Here is a 25,627-nt window from a genome sequence, read left to right on the forward strand (position 1 = left end):
ACTTTAGTGGTTGAAATTTTAAGTTAAGTCAAAATCTTGTGATTTGATATGAAAGTTGTAGACATTGATACTTATAGATTGCCAAATCATCGTAGTACTTGATCACATCAATTTATCAAACTTAGTTGCCAAATTAAACACAAACTAGAAATCTATAATCACTTATTCACATATTGTCTAGAATAGAATATGCACAATCATGTTGTTTCATCTTCACACTCTACAAGAATTTGAACAATTGATTCAATTGTTGGACGCTTGTTTCTATCATCCTCCACACAAGAAAGACCTATCTCCACCATCTTAACAGCTTGATTCCTACTAAATTCCCCTTCCAACCTTGGATCCACTGAGTTCTCCATCCATAAATCATCACCTTCTTGCATCTTTCCTTTGGCAAAGATCACAAATTTTGTGAATCTAGAAATCTCTTCTTCTTCGAGGTAATCACCTTCTACCTTTACACTCAACAAATGAATGCCTAAAACGAGCTCTAGTATCACAACTCCGTAGCTATAAACATCAACCTTCGCGGTAAGAGGAAGGTTTGTTGTCCATTCCGGAGCCATATACCCTTTTGTATCTCTAATTCTCGATAGCTCAGATAATAAACCTTGATCATCTCTTTGACATAATTTTGCTAGTCCAAAATCGGAGATTTTAGGCTCAAAATCGCAGTTTAAGAGTATGTTTTCAGGCTTTACGTCACAATGTATAACCCATTCTAGGCACTCATGATGAAGATAAGCCAACCCTTTAGCAGTTGCTAATGCAATTTTAAACCTCCTATCCCATCCAAGAACAGTTGAATTACTACTACTTGAGGACAGAAATAAATGTTTGTCCAATGACCCATTTTCAACATATTCATAAACTAAAAGCTTGTGCTTTTTTTCTGAACAAAATTCCCACATTCTAGCTAAGTTCATACGGTTCATCCTACCAATTGTACTCACTTCTGCCCAAAATTCTTCCTCCCCTTGTACCATATTTTCAAGATTCTTGGCTGCTATTACGCGACCATCACCTAAAACACCCTTATAAACAGCTCTAAATCCGCCTTTCCCTAGAACTTGCTTGAACTTATTCGTTGATGTTTTGAGCTCATTATAACTAAAGCTCCTAAACTGACTTGAAAGAGTTCGATACCCCTCTTCTAGAGAGTTCGAAAAGCCCTGTTTCCTGAAAAGGAAGTACCAACTAGCGATCAAAATGGCGACTTCAATTGCTCCAATCGCGACACCTTCAATTGCTCCAATCGCGACACCAAAAGAATACACATAAACCCACTTAAAACTCTGCTTATTGGCAAAGTTATAAGACTTAGATACTAATTCAATTTTGGGTTTCCCCTTTCCAAAATCTAAACTAGACAAACTAGGACTTGTTTTAGACTCCAATTTATGTATCCCTTTTGGTATCCTTATATGTATACTACCGATGTAGGATCACCTACATCTAATTCTCATGAGCTAGTAAGATCAATACAATGATACATCAACGGAAGACGCTCAAATTCAAAGTCCAAATGTCAAGCCTTTTAATTTCATAGTCATGAACTAAGTCTTCATTAATTTGAGTCTTTTAGTTCATTTCAAATATTTGAGTCCTTTAGAAATGATTAAGCTAGGTTTAGGATCAAGCTTGTCTCATGTTTAGTTAGTTGAGTTGTAATTTTCTTTTAAGTCTAGTATTTATTTTTTGCTCAAATGGGTTCGAAATTTACAAAGCGTGCAAAGCAAGAATCGAAGCAAAACATTCAGCCATAAAATCAACAAAATGGCTGAAAATCATTAAGGATATACGAAGATTATTGAAGGACATTTGCAAATCAATTCAAATCAAGCCAATCACTTTATTTTCTTCAAATATCCTCTAGATTTCAAAATATAGTTGTTGGAGACTTGTTTTTATCCACTAGATTTAAAAATATAGCTGTTGGGAGCTTGCTTTTGCGTAATATTCAGATTTTTCTTGCAAGTTGTAATCTTTGGTAGCTGAATTCTTTAGTATAAATAGGCTACTTGCTCTCTTATAATTCATTCACTTCCATTACATCTTTAATATAAACAACCTTTGAGCATTTCTTGTTCTTTCTTTGCAATTTAATTTTAACTTGGAGTAGTTGAAAGTAAGTTGAAGTTCCTTTGCTTTTCATTCTTTTGGCTAAAGATTGAATGTGTTCTTAGGAGCCCATAGCTTTAATTTTGTGGTGAATTCTGTATCGAAATTAAACCTTTGGTTCAACCAATTTTAAGTTGTTCAATCAACATATCTTTCTTAATTTTCCTTGTTTCAAACCACAAAATCACAAAACAATTCCATTACAATAGAAACTAATCAGCCTTATTTATTGAATTCGAAACTTCAAAATAAAAAACGTGTGTTTATAGTTTGGTTCTTGTTTACTACATAGCCAACCTATATCAACTACCTTGAAACCTATACCCATTAAAAAGAGCACTTTTTGTGTAACAATTCCATAATCCTACACTCATAGCATACTTAAATGCTTGACAACCACAATCCCTTAAACAACGTTGTCTACAATCCTCAAAAGAAATGGTTGAAGAAGTAGTATTGATATCAAACCCAAAGTAATCAACATAAGGTAACTCAAGGAATTCCGAATCAGAGCAATTCGAATGGAATTTAGGCTTACACCCTTTACTCCAATCCTTTGAATCTACATGTTGAATCTACATGTTCATAATAAGGAGGACATGAACAATTTGGCTTAGGTGTGTATATACAAATCCCATTCCTACCACAAAGTCCATGGATATGACATGGTTTTGCAATAGCTTCCCATGTTAAGACCCATAATCCTGATGCATCATTTAAGCTCTAAATCCTCAAATTCCCATCATAATCCATTGTTAATCTTCTCTTAATACCCAAAATTCCTCTATCAGAAGTATTAAATTGCAAATAATCACTAGATATAAAACTACCCATATCATCAAAAACAGCAATCAAAGTACTATTATAGCTAGTTCTACCCTCTTGAAAGACATTATTATCTGGTTTAGGCCAATAAAGACTAGAAATTTCAGGACCATTATACATAAGTTTAAGCACATTATCATTATCAAAGAAGAAATTAAAGAACCCAGAATCAAACTTTTGGGAACTAACCCTAGAAATTAATCTAGTATTCTTAGTAAAATACTGATTAGGGAGCAAAGTATCAGTCGGAAAATCAAAACTTTGCCATAGAATTTTACCATTAGAATCCTTAAGAACAAAGTTTCCTGAGTTAAGAAGCTCTGCTCTAGAAACTTCTGTAGAGGAAGTATTAGTTTCCCATACACTAGAACCATCGAAATCAGTTAAAACTTAAAACCATGGCACCATCTTTTCTAAAACTGAGCTCTGACCCTCGACCGTTGACGGGTTTATCCCGGTTAGCCGTCCAAATGACTGTTTTGTCCTTGGAATTGGTGTACCAAATGGAGAAAAAATACGCAATTGTGGTGTTATCGAAGGTGTAGAAGCCACAAGTGAAGGTTTTGTCGAGGGAGAAAAGGAGTTTTGATGAAGCATGTTCGACGGATATGGATGAGCCTCGAGGGAGATGATTTGAAGTGGTTTTTGTAGAAAAAATGGTGGGAAGAAATGTTAGTAGGAGGAAGAAGTGGAAGAAGTTGATTGTTAGGATTGCCATTCAGATGTTTTATGCATTAAGGGTAATTGAAAGGATGTTTTTGTATTGCTAGGGTTTTTGAATGACTTCTAAAAGTTGGTCTTTGTCTTAGGTTTTGGTGTATTATGACCATTTAGTAGTTTTTAGAATATATAAATGTATTTATGATCTGTTTGGATATGTGCAGAGAAAAATTTTCGACGCTCCTGTAAAGAGGATAGAGAGCATCATAGTAGAGAGTAAGAAGAGTCGAAAAAGACTCAGAAGAACTTGGGATGAGTAAATAAAAATTGACTTGCATGAATTAAACCTCTCTGAGGACCTGACCAGGGATAGGGGTAGGTGGAGGCGCCTTATCCATGTTTTAGACTACTGATTCTCCCTTCGCTTACTTGTCGGTGTTCTTGTTCTCTGGCTTTTATTCGTTGCTATTACTATTATTATTGTTTTCTTTTTCATTTTTAATTGTTTTTTTTAATTTATTTTATTATATCCATATGCATTCTATTTATATTTATCTTATGTTTAAGGGTCACGCTTGTGTGATAAGATGCAGACTTGCGAAGTTCGCTTCAGTCGCACTCAGTCCCATCAATTGCAGAATCTTATCTTATTCTTTCTCGAGTCGAGGGACTCTTTGACTGCGCTTTCCTTTATCGGTATAAGTTACCGCCGTCCTTCCCTCCCTAGACCCTGTCCATAGTTTTCTACGGGCGGGATACACTGGATATGATGATGATGACGATTTACGGCCCGTTTGGTTAGTGGTACTAAATGGTGGTAATGTGAATGATTTATAGTATAAAATTTCATTAAAAGTTCCATATCATACCCATGGTAATGAAACTTTGATAAAAAAAAAAGTTTTTTTGTTTACAAATATTCATTACCACCTCTTCCAATGGTAATGCATTGGAACGAATTTTGTAAAGAAAATGTGATGGTTGAAGTTGGACAAGCATAACCATCAATCAAGGTAGCCAAGAGATTTTTCAACCAAAATTACACTAGTTTTGCATTCCCATTACCATCGTTTATTACCACCTGCCAAACGATCCATTAGGGGTTTTAATCGTCAGTTTAAGCATCTATCTGAGTTGGTTTCTTGACAAGATAAAAAAGTCACGAGTTCAAAACTCATCAACTATTCATTTCAAGTGAAATATTTAGCGTCATATATGAAAAGAGTCTGTGTGACATAAACACTTTTAGGTCATGGCGCTAGCTCTCATGTAATGATATGTTAACGTTATATTATATTTCGATATTTCAACTATCAGCTTAAATTTTAATTGTATTGTCTTTTTTTAAACGTTTCTTATGTAACTTGAAATGTTGATAAGTAATGTCTAATTTCTAATACTAGCATGTAATTTAAAAACAATACGGATTAGCTAGTGTGTTTGATAATAAGCATAGAAGAGAAATATTACAAGCAAGGGCAAATCAAAATAAGAGTATTAGAGTATTAGTATGGGTAATACGAATATTCATTTCAAAACAGGTGACCGATCGAGGAACCAATTCAAATATCATTGTCCAGTATTTCTGTTTTATATGTAATAGAGTATAATACAATCAGTATTAATATGTTATTAATCAAACGACTTAAATTATAGCTATCACGGGGATATATAAGTAAATAATGGTTTGTTTCTGCTAGGAAACTGTCGAATTTATAAAGGAGACTTTAAGTGAGAAGTACCTTCAAATTAAGAGAAGTAAGATGACCTGACCGCCACGAGTGGTGTACCTGCAATCACAAAGAAAGACTAAACCGAGGATTGATGTTCCGGAAAGCCCTCCGATGCTTAAGTCAGACCGGAAAAGGTAAATGTAAGTGGAAAGTGTAAGTATGAGTATCAGAGTAGAATTGCATCACCCAATTTTCGTAGAAGGATGATCTATTTATATAAGAGTTTTAGTATAGGATTTGTAACTGCTGGTTGGTTATTTATGTAGTGCTGCTTTATGGAGAACGTGATCACGGAAGTGATATGGTGGGCAGTGATTATTTGAGATAATGGGCGGTTAACCCTGAAAAAGTCTTCACTCAAGGTGAAAGTGGGAAATTGCTATGTGATGTCTGATTAGGATGAGCATGTGACTTTGACCATTATAGCATTGACTTTACAGGTCAATATTGACTTGTACTTTTAACCTTTGATCTATTGACCAATGATATTTTGGGCATTTCGAGTATATGGAATTTTTAATTCCCAACACAGTTATTTAAGAAAGTAGTAAATAACTTCCTATTTTATAGGAGGTCTTTTAAGATTTTATTTTATCTTTTTCTTATTTTGTTTATATTAATATTATATATTTTGTCTTTTTATGATTATTCGCAAATAACCAGAATAAGACAAATACATAATATTAAAATAAATAAAATTAAATAAAAATTAAATAAAATTAAAAAAATCCTCTTATAAAATAGGGCCACACAAGATGATTTACTAGCTGCTTTCTTAATAACAGATATATTTACTTATAACATCTTATAAAAAAGCTTTTATATAAAAAATAAAAGCGTAGTATGGGATGGAGGTACTAGTAGTAGTAGCTGATTGAATACATCAGTAATTTGTGAGGAATTGAACTCGATCACATCGCTTAACTGAAGTTTGACTTGATATTTTAACATTTAAAGTTGATAAAATTCGTCATTTCAAATCAATTTGTATTATTTGTCATTTAATTTATCTCACTTATTTGCATTATTTTTGTTTTTAATAATGATTGGTTACTTTTTTTTTAATTTCATCCATACATTTTAATTTATTATTAATTTTATCTATATAATTTATTCTCTTTCTTAATGTATTACTATTATCCATTTTTTCTCTTAAAAAAAATTAATTTTTTATTTGCATCAAACCAAAAGAGAGAGAGGGAGTATTTGATTTAACAAGGGAGTATTTGTTTCCATTTCTATAATGGCGGCTGCTGGAAATGATTTGACTTGATAGTAATAGTTGACTGAAATATAGACTAAATAAATAAAAGTCCTAAAAAAAACGTGTCTAACAGGAAACTAATACTTCTTAATCACATTTAATTACTAGAGCTAGAAAGGTTGATCATCAGTTCATCCCCATCGGTGTTTTGTCCCCAATCTTAGAACCATTATTATGGTCATGGAAAATCCATTATTATTTTTATTCAAAATTAATATTTTTTTGTCTCACTAAAACCATCTAAGATGAGACAAGTTCATACAAAAGTTATTTTAATATTTTTTTTACTTATCATTTTCTGATGAAAAATTAAGTTTTTTTAGGTTAGTTATTAGTAGTTGCTCATGGTTATAACCAAACATATATTATTCCGTTGGTTATAGTTTACTAAAAGTACATATCTTTCCTCCTGTATTTTTTGTACCTCTATGCTAATTCTATCTTATGGAAGTAGATTTTTATAATTTTAAGAAAAAAATTATGATAAAATCTTTACATTAATTAAGCTAACTATTATAAATTTTCAAATAGAAGTAAGATTTTTGAAAAATAAAATAGCATAGCAGAAGTCATCATTCACTTTTTTCTTTTTAGTTTACAAATTTTAAAACAACAAAGTAATAATTTTTTGCTCTTTATTACCTGGTCACTCTCGTGTAAATTAATATATATATATATATATATATATGTGTGTGTGTCATAATTGATTCAATATATAAAATAAATATAAAATGAAATTTTTTGAGGCCCCTCTAAGAATGGTGCGGCCCTGTGTTGTAGATAGCTTTGCACATGCTAATTGACGGTCATGTATATCAAAAATTACTCCCTTTGTTCTTTCTATTACTTTTTATAAATAACTTTTGAATCTCAATACTTCTAAATATGCATTAAAAAATTTCCTATATCCAGTAATAATCGATGATTTTAATGACATTTTGCCTAGGTTCATTACGTTTAGATATGTATATGAATTAGTTGGTGAGATGGTATAAGGTCATTTTCAAAAATAATATATATCAAATTAAATAAAACTGATTAATAACAAAAATTTATAAAGATAAAGAAAATACTTTTATAATGGAGAAAAAGTGGCATCTACTAATACTAGAAAAGTTCGACACAAAATTTTGCCCACAAAACCCAAAAGTATAACTAATTTCTTTTGGACCTTAGTAGTTATTAGTTCCTCCCTTTCATTAGACTTGTCTAATAATAATGTTTTTCATACGATATATTACAATTAGTTACAAGTATTTCAGAATAAAGGTAATAGTTATTACTTATTAGTTTCATTTTATTTGTTTGTGTATATAAAAAGACTTCAATGTTAGAATTGCCTTATTTTTAGTCTTTAAAAAAAATATGCTTTTGAAAGAAATAATATATAAAAATAAATAAAAATTTGGGGTCAATTTATTGGAGGACCATATACTTAAGGTAAGTCGTCAGTTTTGGTGACAAGACAGAACTAGGGTCTGCTCATGCAAGTGGTTTATGTACACATTGAAAGTTCAAGGTACTTAGTTTTGGTTTTAATACCAACAAGACAAGAAAATCCAAATAAACACATAGTTTCTTGGAGTATTAATTTTTGTTCTTTCTTTATGTGTTGTTCTCACTTTGATAATTACTTTGCCTCAAAGGCAAGTTATTAGTCTAATAAAATAAACAATTTAATCAAAAACTTAGATTAATGGTTGAAATTCAAAAATACTAATATATATTATTACTCTATCATGGTTCTTTACACGAGAACTATTTGCGCTAAAAATATGGAGGTTCAAGGTGCTAAATATTCTAATTCACCAACTCAACAAAAAGCTAAAAGTAATATTAGAAACTCTCAAATATGTTAAACTCCCTGCCAAATAAAACTACTCAACTCCTAAAAAATCTGATCGACTCAGCCTAAAAATATGTGATGTTTATATGAAATGTTTGGCCCCTTTCATCTAAAATCTTGGTGTGGAGTTTTACGTCTCACAGCGTTTTACACACTTAGACTCACAATCTAACTCAATAAGAAAGAACAAAATAAATAAATCAAAATGAAAACAAACAAGGTGGTTTACCCACCCAAACAATATATCGCGGAAGAAATAGAAATAGAAAATAGAAAATACAACATGGATATAGAGTACTTATAATGAACAACTTCAATAAGGGGTAATATTTGTTATCTCTTTCTAATACAACATGGCAAGTTTCTTTTGCTTGATCATGTCAACCAAACTAGCTTGAAAGCGCTTAATTGTGAGTCCGAGTGTGGACCCGATAAAAGATGCATAGTATTTACTATTTAGGCAACTCCTACTCACATGCTATCTTATCTTAAAAGTGGATCACTCCAAAACGGATCCAAGTAACACGGGCATGTACTAATAACGAACTGTTGGATACCATATGCCAGATCCAAATAAGTTGACCACATCCGCTTTTTTGAGTCCAATGGAACAATCAGAAACATCACAAGCATAACCGCTCTTTTGGTTCTTGAAATTGCTGGCAGCCGGTGGGTACTCTTTTTTGGCCATTCTTAGAGAGAAAACTCTTTGACTCAGGTTATTGCCAAAGGCCGGGCCTAAAACGTTCATTTATGCTAGGAGTAAATTACCTACAAAGGATTTTCAAGGAAAATATCATGGTCTCATAGGTGAGTGGCTTTGATAATGTATATTGATGAAGCAAAATTTTGGGCTCAGGTGACTATCAGTGTATCGTAGCATGAGTACACCACCTTAACTAAGAATGCTTGTCGAGCTTTAATTACAATGCTGTGCGACAGCGGAAGCAAAGATCAAAAAATAATAACGTAAACAATAAATATTCAAACAAACAATAAAGAAAATCATACCAAAAAATTTAACGTGGTTCACTATTAATGTGATAACTACATCCACCGGTACCGATAATAAACTTTCACTATAAATTGGGAGATTACAAGATGAACACGAGACACCACAACAATGGCTCTCCAGAGACTTTTCTCTCTTAGTTTCTTACTTTGTGTTTTTTATTGCGTACTAATTCTAATTACATGAGGGCCTTTTATATTATGTCTCATAGTAAAAAGAAATTAGGCTCAGAATAAACAAAAGTAACCTTACAAAACAAGGAGTACCGCCCTTCAATTATCATGGCATTATGTGAAAAATAATAGCCTACAAAACCGCAAAAGAAAAACCGTCAGAATTTCTACCCGCCACTGCCGCCAAGTCGGCTTTCGTAAACACCCCCTAGCCGCCGACTCGGCTGTACCCTCTGGGCAGCTTCCACCGCTGACTCGGCTGTGCTCCAAGTCACCTAGCCGCCGAGTAGGTTCTAGCTTCTGGAAAGGAACCCCTTGTCTGCACCCAACGACGACTCGTCTCAACTTCGAGACACACCAAAGCCGACTCGGCTAAGGCTGCTGGACAACATATCATCTCCATCAATGTGTTTGAGTGGCACATATATCAACATACGACAAGGGTTGTAGGATTTTGGTCTTTGAACATGTCTTTAGTGGGTCGCTGGGTCGGACATTCCAGAACAGAAGTCCATGCTTGATTGGAATATTAGGTATAGGATTGCCCCTGGCCCGTGGGATAGGAAGGGAAATCGCATAGCCACATGAAGAGTGTTTGGAAGGGATGTTAAACTGCAAAATGAAGACTTCTGCACAAAAATGGCTGATTATGGGCTATTGAAGTTTAGGAAGGAACTCAGTAGTCAACTATATGTGGCATACAAGGGCGAAGGCTACCAAGCACATCAATGGGTTAAAAATGACTCAACAACCACGACAAACAAAGACCGGTATTTACCTCTTTAAGATGGCAATCGGGAAAAAAAAAGATTAATGAAATATCAAATAATCAAATCAAACACTCATATAATGACAAGGAACACTTCAAATTGATCGATAGAACAATGAAGGCAGAAATGTGGTGCATTCAAGAGAGACCGAAGTTACAGCCATCATGGGAAAGGTAACAAAAATGCTCGAATGCACAGTGGAAATATAAAAATATAGAATCGACATTTTTCTACATAGGAGGATGAACGAGTCCCAATTTAAGTACGATGTAAACTATACTACAAAAAGAATTATATATAATCTATATATAAGCACTGAAGAGTGAAGCCATAATCAAGTAAGTCCAAATGAATGACCGACAACTTCATGTCTTAAGATTTCCAAGCATTTGTTCAGAAACTTCGAGTTGCATAGGCAAAGACAGACGAATGGCATTCAGATTGCCAAGTGAGCAAGAATTGAATGACTAGATTCAATTAAATTGCAACAAAATTTAACCATACCAGAAATATACACAAAAGCTACGTGATGTAACCATGAATGTCGCTTCTCTGAAACTTCCAGGGTTCCTTCATTTACATTCACTCGTATGGATTTCTAAAATTCTTTAACAACTCAGGAATGTCATAGCCAAGCATATCATCAACAGCTTGAATCATCTTCGGCTTCAACTTCTCAAATTTGTCGATACTATAGCCACCAAGAACTTCCCTGAAATGTTCCACGTATGGGAAATCGCCTGCTGGTAAATGGAATTCCTTCTGGACCTGTTTCACAAAGTTCATCATACATACAGCATTTGAGAAGGATTTTTTTTGTAGTTACGAATACGTACCCTACTAGCCCTAAACCCCTCATGGTCCAACTCCAACTCAAAGGATCCATGCCTAGAGCGGTCCAAAATTAACCCAATTAACCGAAATCGACTATGACGACCCAACCTAAAATATCCCTTATATAAAAATCAATATTAAATTGTCAAAATATTAAAATATACTCAAGAACCGAAATTAAATTAACTCGAGATATTATACCAGATCCCACCCGAATACTCGAATAGACACCTCTAAAGTTTATGCCCTTAGGAAGAAAGGGAATGGTAATGAAAATCCCCTATCCCTAAAGTGCGTTGTGTGGAATAAAGTGCGTTGTGTGGAATTTGCAAGCATGAGGTAGTGAAATTCAACAATAGTGCAAAAATAAGGCCGCATCTTATCTTTATTATATCAGGGGAGTTGTAAAGGTTTTTTAAATCTACCAAAGTCACTTAGTAAAGGTGTAAAAAAACGGCATTTAAGCCAATTCAAGGAATATCTCAAGATGTCGACTGCTATTTGGTTGTACAACCGCATCATCAATTGTGATTGTTATCGCAATCGTGACCGAATCCGCATTTTTGTACTATGGATACAAGATACAAGGCTAAAAGCCAAGCCGCTTGCCCCGCCACTTAAAGTAAGAGAGAAGCAGGTAAATGCACAAACCTTTACAAATTCATCTTCAAGGTTATCAATGAGCCGTTGTTGAGTTTTGGCCTTTCCAATCATAGATGGCATCTCCTTCTTCAAATGACTAATTATGTAAGCATGAATCTTAGCTGCTCTAGCACGTTTGACAAATTCATTGATCTGTATGAATTGACAGCATAATTAATCTCCAAGCCAAATTTGAAAAGAAAATTACAAGCCAATTTTAAAGTAATTGTGGCCATACTCGTCTATCACATGCTTTCTTTGGGATATCCTTCAGATCATTAAGCAGATCATTTTGTTCTTTCTCAAAAAGATCTCTTCCCATTGGACCAACTGCGTCTTCGTTTATAGGCTTGTCATTAAATGAACTGCAAAGTAATTTACCACTCAATGTGTATATTTAGCATAATATATGAAATCAACCCTATTTTTTAGAATCTAGAGCAGGCCACATAAGGCTGAAGAAAGGGAAGGACAAGAACATGAATCTAGGCTTATAAAAGCCAGTTCAAGTTTCAACATATGAAGCAAATATATCGAAGAAATTCTACTCTGCCCCAGAATAAGTGTCCCGTAACTGACATAGGTCACAGATCATACACTTTCAAATTCTCCATATTTCTTAATTTTGTATGATATAAGATGATTTCTGGTGAGATCTTGTTATACTTCTATTTACTTCTAAGTTTCTTATTGTTTTTGAAATACCAAACTTTTACAATTTTAGTAATACATCATCAAAGACAATTATCACCTAAGCTGTGTTCAGTATACCATGCAAAAATATATAGGATACTTGTAATGTAACACAGAAAGTAATATAGCATATAGATCCAATAATATGTCATGATGGATGAAACTGAACTTGCAGATCTTTTAACTTGTTAAAGTTAGAGCTTGACAGTATAAAATAATACCTACCCGATATAAACACGAGAAACCTCAGGGGTATTTAGTACCTTCCCAAGTGACCACATCAGTGCACCATAAACTCTCATTAACTGCAATAAATAAATAAAAATTAGCCCATTAATCATAAAATGTCTGTTTTGAACTTTCTTAAAGACTGAAACTTTTATGTATAGGTATTAATTAGGTCCAACCTGTTGGGTATCAACTTGATCCGCCTTGTTTAGGACAACACGAATTTTATCATCATGACCACGTAAGGATGCAATTACTCGCTTGAATTCATCACTTATGTCAAGCTTGTGGGGATCAAACAAGAGAAGAATCATATCACACTTTGCTGCAAACCATGATATTACCCCTGTAAAATCATAGCTTCTTTGCGTTCTCTGCTTCTCTCCGGACAGAACCCCAGGTGTGTCGACAAAAGTTATATGCTCCAGCAACTGATAGTATGTCAAGACTTTAACCGTAAATTTCAGCAGCTTCACAACAAAAAAAGGTGGACAATATTCAGCTGCTTACAGAATGCGGCAATTGTGAACACTGGAATTTTGATAAGAATGCTCCTCCAAAGTTTGTAAGGCCACTAAATGGCATGTCTGCTTGGACAGCAATCGTATTTCCGGGAATGCTCCTTTCATCTGGTCCAGACTGAAATTGAAAAAGTTATTGAATCAAGAAGACCCCAATGGCAGGTAAAACTGGAGCATGGTATCTACATATACAAATGGTTACTCAAGACTTTCCATTTCACAGGACATATGATTGATCCTCAACCCTCACACATTGGATAAGATATGGATACATCATTTTTTAACAGATCAATTGGATAAGATATGGTATCTAAGTACTTGTAACACAGCATAACAAAAATAAAAGCATGAAGATTCCCACAATCATGACATCCCAGGAGGGGAGGGATACTAGGATACTCCTGTTGCCTGTTGGAAAATATACAGTACCATGACAACAACAAAACGATCTGTTGTAGGCTCTGGTCCAATATGAGCTCCTGTTAGAAGTAGCATAGCAGACATAAAACACATCAGTATGGTCATTATAAATCTATAAATAACAAGTGATACATGTAACCAATTTGATAGACCTGGATATTCACATTTCAGCAAATGCTTTATAAATGTAGTTTTTCCGGTTGAATATTGTCCCAACAGCATAACCATTGGTTTAGCATCAAAATCGCTACTCGTCTGCAACAGAAACAATATCACAAGAATTTTTACTAACAAAAAAATGCATGCTTATGATTAGCTCATCATTATATTGAAAGTTCAAATAAAATTTTACCACAAATCATACAGAACAAATTAAGCCTCACCAGTGGAGGTGACACAAAATCATGAAAGCGGTATGTAGTCTCCAATGGCTTCAGCTTCTCTAAGTACAATCTCTTCAAACCATCAATTATGGAAGTTACTGCACTAAGGGGTACCTAAGTACAGACATTGAAATAGCACACATCAATGAGGCAATCAAGAAGCGTTGCCCAACTTATATAATACTTTTAAAAGAAAAGATTATTGTCATTCATTAGAAATCAGAGATACCCAAAAAAGGAAATATATCAAGAGAAGAATCTTATACAAAGAATCACTTATACGAAATGAGAGAGAGAGAAACACATAACGTTCAGGCCATTCAAAATACACAGCAAGGTGCAAAATTTTCATGTTTGTTAGTGTAAATTATATGTATTCAACCATAGAACATAAATTAGTATGAAAATCAAAAATTGCGACAGGAAACTTGATTTTAAAAAAACTTTGACATAAAAGATGAGGTGTTGCCTAATAGATGAACCACTATGATTAAGACCGTCTATCAAGGTAATCAGTTGAAAAAGAAAAAGAATAAGAAAAGGTGACCTTACTAAAGCATAATAAGAGTCAAATTTTTATTTTCTTTCTTTTGAGAAAAATGATGAGAGAAGATGCAAAAAAAAATACAACAAAAATCTACTCTGTTTTCATCCAACATCATAAAGAAAAATACAAAAATAAATATGACAATCACCTCAAGTCCATTGAATATCAAATAAAAATATCCCATAAACACTTTATAGCTACTTTTTAAGAGAGTCCAACGTATAACTAAGAACAATTTGCAGAGTAGAACTATAAGATATAAAGAGCAATAGAAAAAGAAAGATAACAAGAATACATTATAACCCTGGATGCCAATTGCCCAACTTAATTGGCAAGATTGTAAGCATTTCTATACTAGACATAAGCTCCATAATATTCACGAAGAACACAGAATTCAGTTAATGAAGGAAATTGTGAAGTTATGGCTAGAAATAAACATGCCACTACCTTCTTTGAGGGCTTCGAACTAAACCAACTCGAAGTAGGCAATGATTGTCGTTGAGAAGATGGTGATCCTGCAGTATTTGCAATATAGTGATTAGTAATAATAAAGATTGACATAAAGTTGTTCAACTTTGTGACAAATGGAAAATCCTTACCATTTAGTTCAGGTTCAACATATGTCTTCACACTCTTCTTTTTCTACAAGGAGAACAAGTACATATATTACAATTTAACAACGGAAAGATTTAGGAACAAACATGATTTTAGATTGTAGCACTCACGGCTAACAACACATCTAGTCCTTCCATCACCGGAAGTTGAATGTCTTCCATAACTATAGTCCCAAAATAGAAGAAAGGATTAGTAAAGAGTATTAAAATAAGTATAAAGAGAGAAGTTATAACAAGGGAGCATACAATTTTGCTTTTTCTCAAAATAAACATTGGTAGTCTGGAAACCATGAAGGTGTTCTCTAGGCAACATAAACATCCATTTGCAATACTTCCATTTCCACCACAACAATCACTAATGATGGTGTGGTAAAGAAAGTTCTTCGAGAAGAAATAGTGGCCATGAATTTACACACAAAATTCCTTATACGGGAATTGAACTAATCCAATACTAAAATAACTTGTGTAGCACAAGCTCCCATATCTAAAACAGCGATAATGTAATTCCTCAATGGCCAAAATTATTCAGCACTTTCTTATAAGCGATTTTCTCTGCCAAGTTAAAGGTTGATATCTGACCAACTACATGCTCCTCCTATAAGCTAATCTCTCAGTTATAAAAGTAATTTTTCTCATAATCATGTTAAGGGAAAACAACAAAGTCAGGACACAAATATTAAAATTTAAAAAAGCGACACTTATTGTGCATTCAAAAAAATGAATAGAGAAGACTCAGAGATACCAATCTTTAAAAAATGACTTATTACATCATCCTTCAAGTTTAAATAATATTCTTCCCAAAAACATTTAATTAATATGTGCCACGTCTCATTTTATGTAATACCCCAGATTTAGCTTGAAAAAGGATTGATAGACTACTTATATCAACAAGGTGCATCTTCTTTTCTAGGGAGCCTATTTGCTAAGAACTCCACAGTTAAGCGTGTTTGGTGGGGAGCAATCTTAGGATGGGTGACCTCCTGATAAGTGTTTCCGGGTGCGCGCGAGTGAGGCCAAAATGCGCTGGAAAGACTTGTGTTGGTTTGTGGGGCCAGTCTACAGTCTCCATGAGTAGTCACCAACGGTCCAAGGGGCCGGGGTGTTACATTTTACACCACTGAAATTTGGTACAATTAGTAATAGTTTGATAGGTATCAATTTCTCGATGTATTTGCAAATGATTAAGCAACAAAGGAGAGAACATGTGGGGACCTCTCAAAGAAGACTATGGGATAACCAAAAGAAGATAAAGGAGGTAATATAGTGGAATGTGTGTGTTTCTTCTCTTTTGTTTAGCTTTCCTCATTTGCTACTATATAATGTTTTCTTGAGGTTTTCTTTGTGTAGGAAGACTATCATAGAAGTTATAAGTGTTGCAAAGAAATCTACATTCTCGTTTGCCAAGTAGATGAAGGAAGTGGAAAAGAAAAGAGAGAATAGTGAGCAATCTATCTTGAACCCTGAGTTGGTAATACAGTTGAAAGTTGAAGCTCACCACCATGCAACTATAGTTAAAACAGAAACTAAAGCTCACCACCATGTAGGAACAAAATTAAGCTTGTGATGCTATGAAATAATTGTTATAATTGATTACACGTTATAATCTCTCATTAGATAAGACAAATAGCCCTAATAACATCATCTAGAATAAAAGAAAAGCAAAAAGTGGTGGAACAAGCAAACAAGTTGAAAGACACCTAAAATTTTGGGCAATGGCAGGACATATAGGCTATATCCAGAATCAAAAAGGAAAAAAAAATTACCTGCATTGCTAAGGAGATCAGACGTCAACTCGTGTCCAGCTTGAGCCAAAGATATGAGCTGCAACATTGAAAAAGAACAGTCAACCTGAAAATATAAGAGCATCTACCATATATTGCATCTAAAAACAGATCTACTTGATCCATTCCCTTGTGTTTACCCCATTTCCCTTCCCTATGCAAACTGTTCACATGTTCAGGCCAACGAGGTAACCATTATGTACATACCTGCATAGCAGCAACAAACTCCTTAAACCCTAGATATCCCTGTCTCTTGGTATCTGCAAGCGCCCAAACCTGAAAGATAATAAATTGTTTGAAACAAGCCAATTAAGTAATTACCAACATTGCTTGATAAGTACCTATAATTTGGTTTTAACTTGCATTTTCTTGTGCATTTATTTTATCAAAATTTAGCAATACTTTTTATGTTATTATTAGAGATAAATTTCTGAGTCTCCCAATTTTTATAGTATGTTTGTAGAACTACTAACATAGTATTACCAAAGGGTTTACATGTTCGTTTGAGGAATTTGTATGGTCTGCTGAGCTATGCTATCAAGCGTGAACTCTTCATTTCCCCGTAGGTGCCTAGCATGACCCTTGGCATTTCTTTTTGGAACCAAATGATTTTTTTCCTTAAAATAGTCGAGAGTCGTAAACAAGTCTCCGGTTCAATTAACATAAGAACTATGAAAAGTTTAGTTCATTTTACAGATTTTGTGGATTTTTTGATGTTGCTTTGCATGCATGTAGTCAAGAATATCTTAGGAATCTCATTTGTTCACTAGATATCTTATATCACTTGTGTAACACTTTCAATTGTCACAGAGATATTTGAGGTGACAATGAAATTTATTGACAGTTTTTATATTACTTTTATCTTGACTCGGGTTTATTGTGCTTGTACATGTCATTTTCAAAGAATGAAAAACAAATGTAGTTGTTCATTTCAAAATCAAAACTCTGTTGAAATTTCCGCAAAATTTCTTCCATGTTAGTGTCACCACTCACCAAAGAGTTTGAACCCTAGATCTGCCACTGTACCTTCTTAAGTGGAAATACATGAAAGTAACTTTGTGAAAAAAAAAACTATTACATCACGTTTGGTAGTCAGTATTAAAGAGTGAAAATGGTAATAGAAATTTAGTGTAATTTTGGTGGAAAAATCTCTTCACTGGTTTATTGGTCATGTTTGTTCAACTTCAACCATCTCATTTTCTTTGCAAAATTCATTCTAATGCATTGCCATTTGAAAATGTGGTATTAGGTGGTAATGAAATATTGTGAACAACAAAACTCTTTTATGATCGACTTTTCATCACCGTGACGCCGTGAGAATAACATTGTAGATTTCATTACACTTACAAGTTAATCTCATTGCCACCATTTAGTACCAACAACCAAACAAACCGTTGAGTATGACAATCATGATCATAAACCCCTTCCAAGTAATTTTTCTAGATAAACTACATTATGTTTTCATTAACAATCTCACCATTTTATATCAATAATCAAATGGGCCAAAAATGTCATTTCGGTGGCTCACACTGTAGTTTATGCAACTCAACAGCAATTGCGATCACAACCAGAAAATTAAGAACTTTTTATGTCATGGTAACCAAACCAAAAGTCAGGAAATTCAGGTCCCAAAACCCAAAAAGTAGCAAAATTATCAAGTGGTAGAAATAGAGTTGAAGCATGAATGCCTTATACATCACCACATTAGAGGAAAGTTGATTGTATGCAAATTCAATGAGGTTCTATCCTAAAATCAATTGGTAATAAGAGGAATAGTCCATCAAGCTTATATGTTAGTCAATATCTCTCTAATTATTCAATGTGGAATCAGTTATTTTCCAACAAAAGTCACAAACAACTTGTGGTAGCTGAAAATTAAAGAATCACACCCCCAACCAATGGGGCGGAACTTAACAAATTAACAAACAGTTTTAAAAGAAACTCCAAGTAAAACCCATGAAATTAATTGAGCAATTTGTTCAAAGTTTGTAAGCTAAGCTACTGAAGAAGTTAAATTAAAGGATCAAACAAGACAAACCCAATTTATCAATTGCAGCAAATAACATAAAAAGTTTGAATTTAATCCTTCAACTAAATCAAAGAACTGTAACATACAATAAAATAGAAGTGTAAAATCTGAATATAAACCTGCTTAAGGTCAGATCGGGACAAGTTAGACATGGCAAAGAACTTTATTGCATCATTTCCAGTAATCCGAGCATCTCCATCTACCCAGAAAATAAAAGGAAAAACCACAGTCAAATCAAAACCATTAAAAAATAATCACACATATATATCATGCTTTTAAAAATAAATACCAGAATCAGCGACTGCAAACCATTGCTGATAAACTTTTTGGTGTTCTTTAGAACAAGAAGAAATTGGACCATTAACAATCTCCATTTTTTGGTGGGTTTTTTCGTTACTGCTTAAAGATTCTTCAATTAAATTGGTATAAAATTTGTGGAGCAAGATTGATGAAAGATTAAGAAATAAATGAAAAAAGAAAAGTACAAAAATTAGGGAGAGTTTGGGGGAAGAAGCACAATTGTGTGAGTGAATTGCGAAACGAGCTAACTCCAGAAAGTCTTTCAAAATTTGAAATGGGAAAGACTGATGAGTGATGAGGCAAGGAGGAGACGCGCACAGCTCACTACAGCAGCACGAGGCTTGACCGATAAAGAGTGCCGTAGTTTTACTTCACTTAAACGTATAGTGTCATATGCTCCCGAAATTACGGCTAATAGTGACATTTTCTTAGTTTGATTAAATAGTTTCATACGTCGTTAATAGCAGTTTATTTAAAAATAATTAATTCATTATAAGACGTTTCAATTAGTTTATTTACTAAATATTATCATTAGATAACTTGACCATTTAATAATTTTATTTCATTATTTGTGTTGAAATAAGCTAAAATTGTAACAGAAACGGCAATCTCGATACATAATTAACATATACTAATAATGTTTAATACAAAAATATTGCGGAAGTCTCAAAATGTCGAACTATTAAAAACTTTAAATCATAAAAACTGAAACTATTTAAAAAAAAAGTAAAATATTACATCTGATAAGAAATATTGTTTGCTCAAAATGAAAAAAATACATTATCATTAAGTCATCCATAAAGATATAAAAAGCAGTTAAGTTCTCGATAAACAGTAATTGTTGCGGCCTGGATCGGAACATGAACTAAATCCTGCAAAATGCTGCCATCCATAATACGGATGACAGCCGATTGAATCGGTCAGCGTTTAACGCCAAGCATAACTTTCTATCCAGCTCAAAATACGAAAATTATACGCTACATTTACAAAATAATAATTTAAGTTCGAACTTATAATTAATTGACACCACCGTATACTTTTACCATATTCTTTTTCTGTTCCATATTTTAAGTCATTAAGATACCATTCTCGATCCTGACAGAAGTACGTTACTGCCACTTATACAATTCGGTAATCTTAACATTTAAGTAAGTTCATTTGGTTAATACTCATAATCGTATCATGCATCATAACATCAACACTAATCGAGTTTATCACTGATCAACAAGCACATCAATATGACACCTGATATATGTAAGGGTCTGGTTAGGTGAGGACCGTAGTCCTAAACCCTAACTGTGGTGGGAGTCGTCACCCCTCCAATACAATTTATGCTCGAGCTCTACAGGATAGGTAGCTAGCCCCTATCTTACACCGCATCTTACGTGCCGGCTAACACGGGCGTTGGGATTTTACATGTCGGTCCATGGTTCTACATAACCTTACTATTAGGGTCATGCAATCAATATTCATTCACACAAGTACATCACATTTTTATTACTACAATTTGACTTTGACTTTGATCAACTTAGATGATAACCTCTTTTATTTAATAAAATTCTTAATCATAACGTAAAATTAACCTTTATGTCATTATACATTCATTATTAAATTTTTACACATTAAATTTTATTTATAACTTTAGTTTTAATAGTTTGCTAAATTCACACTAATAACTTAATATTCTATCAATAGTCTACAAATTAATATTTTCCACAAGTGGCTACTAAAATCTATTTCTCTTTAAACAAGTTCCCAAAATCAACATTTTCAACTTTACAATAAATAAAACTTTATTCTCTTAAAAAAAAGTCAAATATTCTAATTAAAATTCAAGTTAAAATTGCATCATTTGGATAAGTTTCCAAAATTCTACAAGTTCACCAAAAAAATTAATATTTTGAAGTTAGAAAAATAAGTAAACTTATTAGGTCTGCAAAAATCAACATTCTAATTATAAAACAAATAAAACTTATAATTTCACAAAAATCAATATTTTTAGTTTTAAAACAAGTCAAACTTATAATTTTCACAAAAGTCAATATTTCTAATTATAAAACAAGTAAAACTTGTAATCTCACAAAATCAATATTTCACACATAGTTTAAGCGGCAAATATAATAAAAATACTTACATCATTTTACATAAATTTTGGTCAAATAGTTAGAAAATAAAATATTTTGTACTAAATAGTGATTAAAAGTTACTTTCATTATGAAATCTCATATATTCAAGAAATACATTTCAACATTTAATAACTTATAAAAATTTCTCAAAAATATTTTTTTAAAATGTTATTTTATTATTATCACAAAAATAGTTTTAATAATTTAAAATAGTAAATCAAACTCTCTTTTTTTTATATGATAGTGGTCGAATGGCCTATGAGTATTTTGGGCCCTTTTCAAATAAAAAGAACGGCTTAATTTAATTTATCATACTAAATTCTAGATTTAAAAAATTAACATAACCACTTACAAAATAAAAACTTTACGCAATAACTTAGAAATTTACTATAACCTTAAGGATAAACTTAAATCTCAAAATAAAGTATAATAATAATATTCTTAATATAACCATACTTAATAAAAATAAGTTCATAGAATAACTTACTACCTTATAAACTAATTTGAAGGCTAACATAAACATATTAATATAGTTTTAACATAAAAATTCTTAAATATAATAATATTCCTAATGTAACACATAACTCATAAACATACTAGCACTAGTTTATAACATGAATCATACTTAATATCACTAGAATGTAATTTTGCATCCAACTTCCTAAACTTGTTCCAAGATTATTAAATTAACATACTAAAAAATACTTTTAGCATACACATACTTAATATAATTTTGATCATAATTTCATTAAACTAACTTCCTACTAAAACATATTAGCATATTTCATACTTTGCATATTATAAAGTAAATATAATGTAAAATTCCACAAAAAAAGTAGGGTAAGAAGTTATATCATACTAACACCAAGGATTAGTACTAAGTACTAATTAGGAAAATAGTAAGAAATAACACCCTCCACGATAAATAATAATGCTCCAAAGATAATTAATCCAAACTCCCAAAATATTGATGATTTTCTAAGCTCCCAAAATAATTAAATCTAAACTCCAAAAATAATGATATATTAAGTACCCAAAGTAATAACCCAATAATGCTCCATAATGATGATGATTTAAGCTAAATAAAGAGCGTTCTAAGCTTCATGTTCTTGAATTTCAATTAATAATAAAAGTATTAATGTAGTAAGATTTTAATGAACTGAAAATATAAGAAAGAATGTTAGAAAAATTTGATGATGATGGTGTAAGTGATCTCATGGCTAAGGAGTATTTATAATGGGTTTGGGCAACTTTGTAGTTTATTAGATTGTATGAAAAAGAGTGTTAGGAGTATAGAAGAAGGTTAACTTGTGTAAGTGATTTAGAGTGTGTAAGTGAATGTGTAAGAGTTGAAGTGTTTAAGTGAATGTGTAAGAGTTGGAGTGTTTAAGTGAATGTGTAAGAATTTGGAGTGTAGAAGAAAGTTAGCTTGTGTAAGGAAATGGTGATAGCTTGTGTAAGTGATGAACATCATGGGTTACTATCGAACGGATTTCGGTTCACCAAATTTTTGTTCTAATATGTACAAGTGAATATACTTTAAAATAATGGGTAAATTTGATCATGAAAATATGTAGTTTACTTAGAAAATTTTCCTTAAACTATACTTAATGTAATAATAAAAATACGACTCATTTTTATGTATAAAATAATTAAATTAAAATTATAAAGTTAAAATAATAAGTAGTAATGTTAGTTTAAGGAAGAAAGTTAAAACGTAACGTTTTACAAAACCGTGAATATAATAATAAAATTTTACTTTTCGAACTATAAAATAATAAAATAATATTTTGGTGCTTATAAAAAGATTTTAAACAAAATACTATTTTAAAGTTTAATATTTGAAAGAAATTACAAAATCAAAAAATGTTTAGGAATTAAAGATGGTTTGAAATGGATAATCAAAGGATTAGAGATTTGAATTAAAAATTGGAAATAATTAATCGGAAGATTAAAATTAAGAATTTTGAGTCTGTTAAAAAAATACTCCAATAAAGTATTTTGCGACACACCTCTTATATCCATAGGCGAAGGTACATGGGGGCTGGGGGAGGCCCGACCCCCTTGTCGAAAATGTGATTCTTTGTATATTTGGTTATGGCCCCTTTACTAATATGATATATAGTTTAAAGAGTGTTGAAATATAACAAAAATTACTACAGCTCAATGATCGTAACACATTTGTAATCTAAGGTTAAGGGATCAAATTATAATTTAAACTATACAAATTCTTAAATGAGACAGTTTCATGGTGAGACTATCTTGCTATTGGAATGACTCATGTACATTTAGTCTATTAAATTGATTGCTTATAGTTTATAATTTTAAAGTCATCATTTAACGAAATGGACTAATTATATAGGTCGGTCTCATGATGAGACGGTGTCATACAAGACGAGCTGTTTGAAATTACTATTTTTTGTAGATTAATAAATTTATATTATAATGTCATTATTATTTATCTTTCATAATTTCACATTCATCCTTTTTAGCGTGTATTTATATTTTTGCTATCTTAATTTTAATTGTATTTTTCGGAGACTTACTAGGCAAGTATATAGAGCTAAACACTTAGGGGCCGTTTGGTTCGCACAAGGAATCGGAATGGAATGAGGAAAGGGAATGAAGGAGAAAGGAATGGATTCCCCTAATTTAGCCTAGTCGTTTGGCTGTGTTTAGGAAACGGAATGAATTGTTCATTGATTCCCTTTGTGACTGTTTGGTTCATATTAAGGAATCAAATTATGAGTTTTTAAATTCTTTTATATTTTTTCCAAAAATAACTAGTTATAATATGATAAACTTGAAAAACTTATTTTTTTTAAAAAATATCATTAACCTGTATTATCTTTTCCTGTAATATGAAGAAAAAAAAAACATAACTCTAAATAATATCTTTTTAGCTCCATTGGTTACAAATCTAAATAATATCTTTGCCAATAGTGCTTTCTAGATAAAGTTCATGCCAAAAGTAGTAGTTTGTGAACAACACCTAATTCAAAATCATACTTTTAATATCAAAATCTTGCCTTTTCTTGATTAAATTTTAAGCAATAGGAAGATGGATGAAGTAATTTGTAGGAGAAAAAGAAAGTGTGAGTACTAATGTGAATGAATTAGGGGTAATTGATTTAATTTATAGTAGGTAAGTGAGGTTAGTTATAAGATTTAGAGGGAGAAGTGGGAAGTTATTTGTTAATGGGAAATTATTTTTATTTTATTTTATTTTTAAATTTCTGAATATTTTTTTTAAGAATTATTATTACTATATTATTTATTATTATTATTATTATTATTATTATTATTATTAGTGTTTTGTGTTTTTTCAAAGGGAAAATTCAACTTCAGTTATAAATATTATTTTTGCTATGATTCAAGTTCATTTCAAACTACATGATTTTAAAATTTTCATAGTTCAACTGATTTTTATATAATAAATAATCTGTTAATATATCGACACTTTGACCCCCTTAATTCAAGATCTTGACTTCACCCCTGCTTATATCGATGGGCCTGAAAAATTATAATTCTTTGATTTCATATTATAATGAATTAGGTAAAAGAATACGTTAAATCGAGCACACTACTTATTTTTGTGAAATTCCCCATGGTAAATTAATAATGACTATATAAATAGTTTTTACAATAGTTGAATTAATTTTAAGCCATAACCAACATAGCAACATAACATGAATTGTTGTTTTATCCTGCATTATAACATCTTTCTTGCTAACTGTATCATCGGGTGTTCCTTAATTATTAAGGATAAAATCAATTTTTATACTAAAATACATTTCATAGTTACTACTCCCGAGTATTACTCCCTCCACATCAATATAAATGTCCCATTTACTTGGACACAGATATTAAGAGTGGTGTGGAGTCCATTAAAAAGGTGGTAGTTGGGTAAGTAGTGAAGGGTAATTATGAAGGGTAGTTGGGTAAGTAATGTATATGGGGGTATATTCGTAATTACCTGTGTGAACTAAGAATATTTAGGTAAAAAAAAGATTGACAAAAATAAAAATGTGACAATTGATATGGTTTTGCCAAATAAGGAAATGTGACAATTATATTGGTGTGGAGGGAGTATTATGTAAGC

The 25,627-nt window shown here is 32.1% G+C and overlaps 2 protein-coding genes and 1 pseudogene across 2 annotated transcripts; all 3 read right to left on the minus strand.

The window, feature by feature from the left end:
* Positions 1–44: 44 nt before the first annotated feature.
* LOC130814964 (putative receptor protein kinase ZmPK1) lies at positions 45–1,504 on the minus strand. The gene has a single exon (XM_057681267.1). It carries the CDS (start codon positions 987–989, stop codon positions 198–200), a length of 792 nt encoding a protein of 263 aa, XP_057537250.1. The 5' UTR covers positions 990–1,504; the 3' UTR covers positions 45–197.
* A 179-nt stretch (positions 1,505–1,683) lies between these two features.
* Positions 1,684–3,771, minus strand: LOC130814962 (putative receptor protein kinase ZmPK1; annotated as a pseudogene).
* Positions 3,772–10,760: 6,989 nt separating this feature from the next.
* LOC130814921 (EH domain-containing protein 1-like) lies at positions 10,761–19,764 on the minus strand. The gene is made up of 16 exons (XM_057681197.1): positions 19,389–19,764; positions 19,219–19,298; positions 17,278–17,346; positions 17,053–17,110; positions 15,401–15,453; positions 15,275–15,317; positions 15,123–15,190; positions 14,129–14,242; positions 13,898–14,000; positions 13,755–13,804; positions 13,315–13,443; positions 12,984–13,235; positions 12,802–12,881; positions 12,122–12,248; positions 11,893–12,036; positions 10,761–11,175 (listed from the first exon to the last, which is right to left on the minus strand). Exons 1-16 carry the CDS (start codon positions 19,471–19,473, stop codon positions 10,990–10,992), a joined length of 1,641 nt encoding a protein of 546 aa, XP_057537180.1. The 5' UTR covers positions 19,474–19,764; the 3' UTR covers positions 10,761–10,989.
* Positions 19,765–25,627: the final 5,863 nt, after the last annotated feature.

This window comes from Amaranthus tricolor, chromosome 6, assembly GCF_026212465.1.
Source record: "Amaranthus tricolor cultivar Red isolate AtriRed21 chromosome 6, ASM2621246v1, whole genome shotgun sequence".
In the NCBI taxonomy this organism is placed as follows: Eukaryota; Viridiplantae; Streptophyta; class Magnoliopsida; order Caryophyllales; family Amaranthaceae; genus Amaranthus; species Amaranthus tricolor.

Bases quoted from the DNA above. Each gene is read 5' to 3' on its own strand.
- LOC130814964 (XM_057681267.1), bottom strand. From the start codon at position 989: ATGGTACAAGGGGAGGAAGAATTTTGGGCAGAAGTGAGTACAATTGGT.
- LOC130814921 (XM_057681197.1), bottom strand. From the start codon at position 19,473: ATGGAGATTGTTAATGGTCCAATTTCTTCTTGTTCTAAAGAACACCAA. The intron at 12,037-12,121 runs GTATGGCCACAA...CAATTCATACAG, and splicing joins AGAAAGCATGTGATAGACGA to ATCAATGAATTTGTCAAACG. The intron at 11,176-11,892 runs GTTTGTGCATTT...TTTGTGAAACAG, and splicing joins TTGAAGATGAATTTGTAAAG to GTCCAGAAGGAATTCCATTT.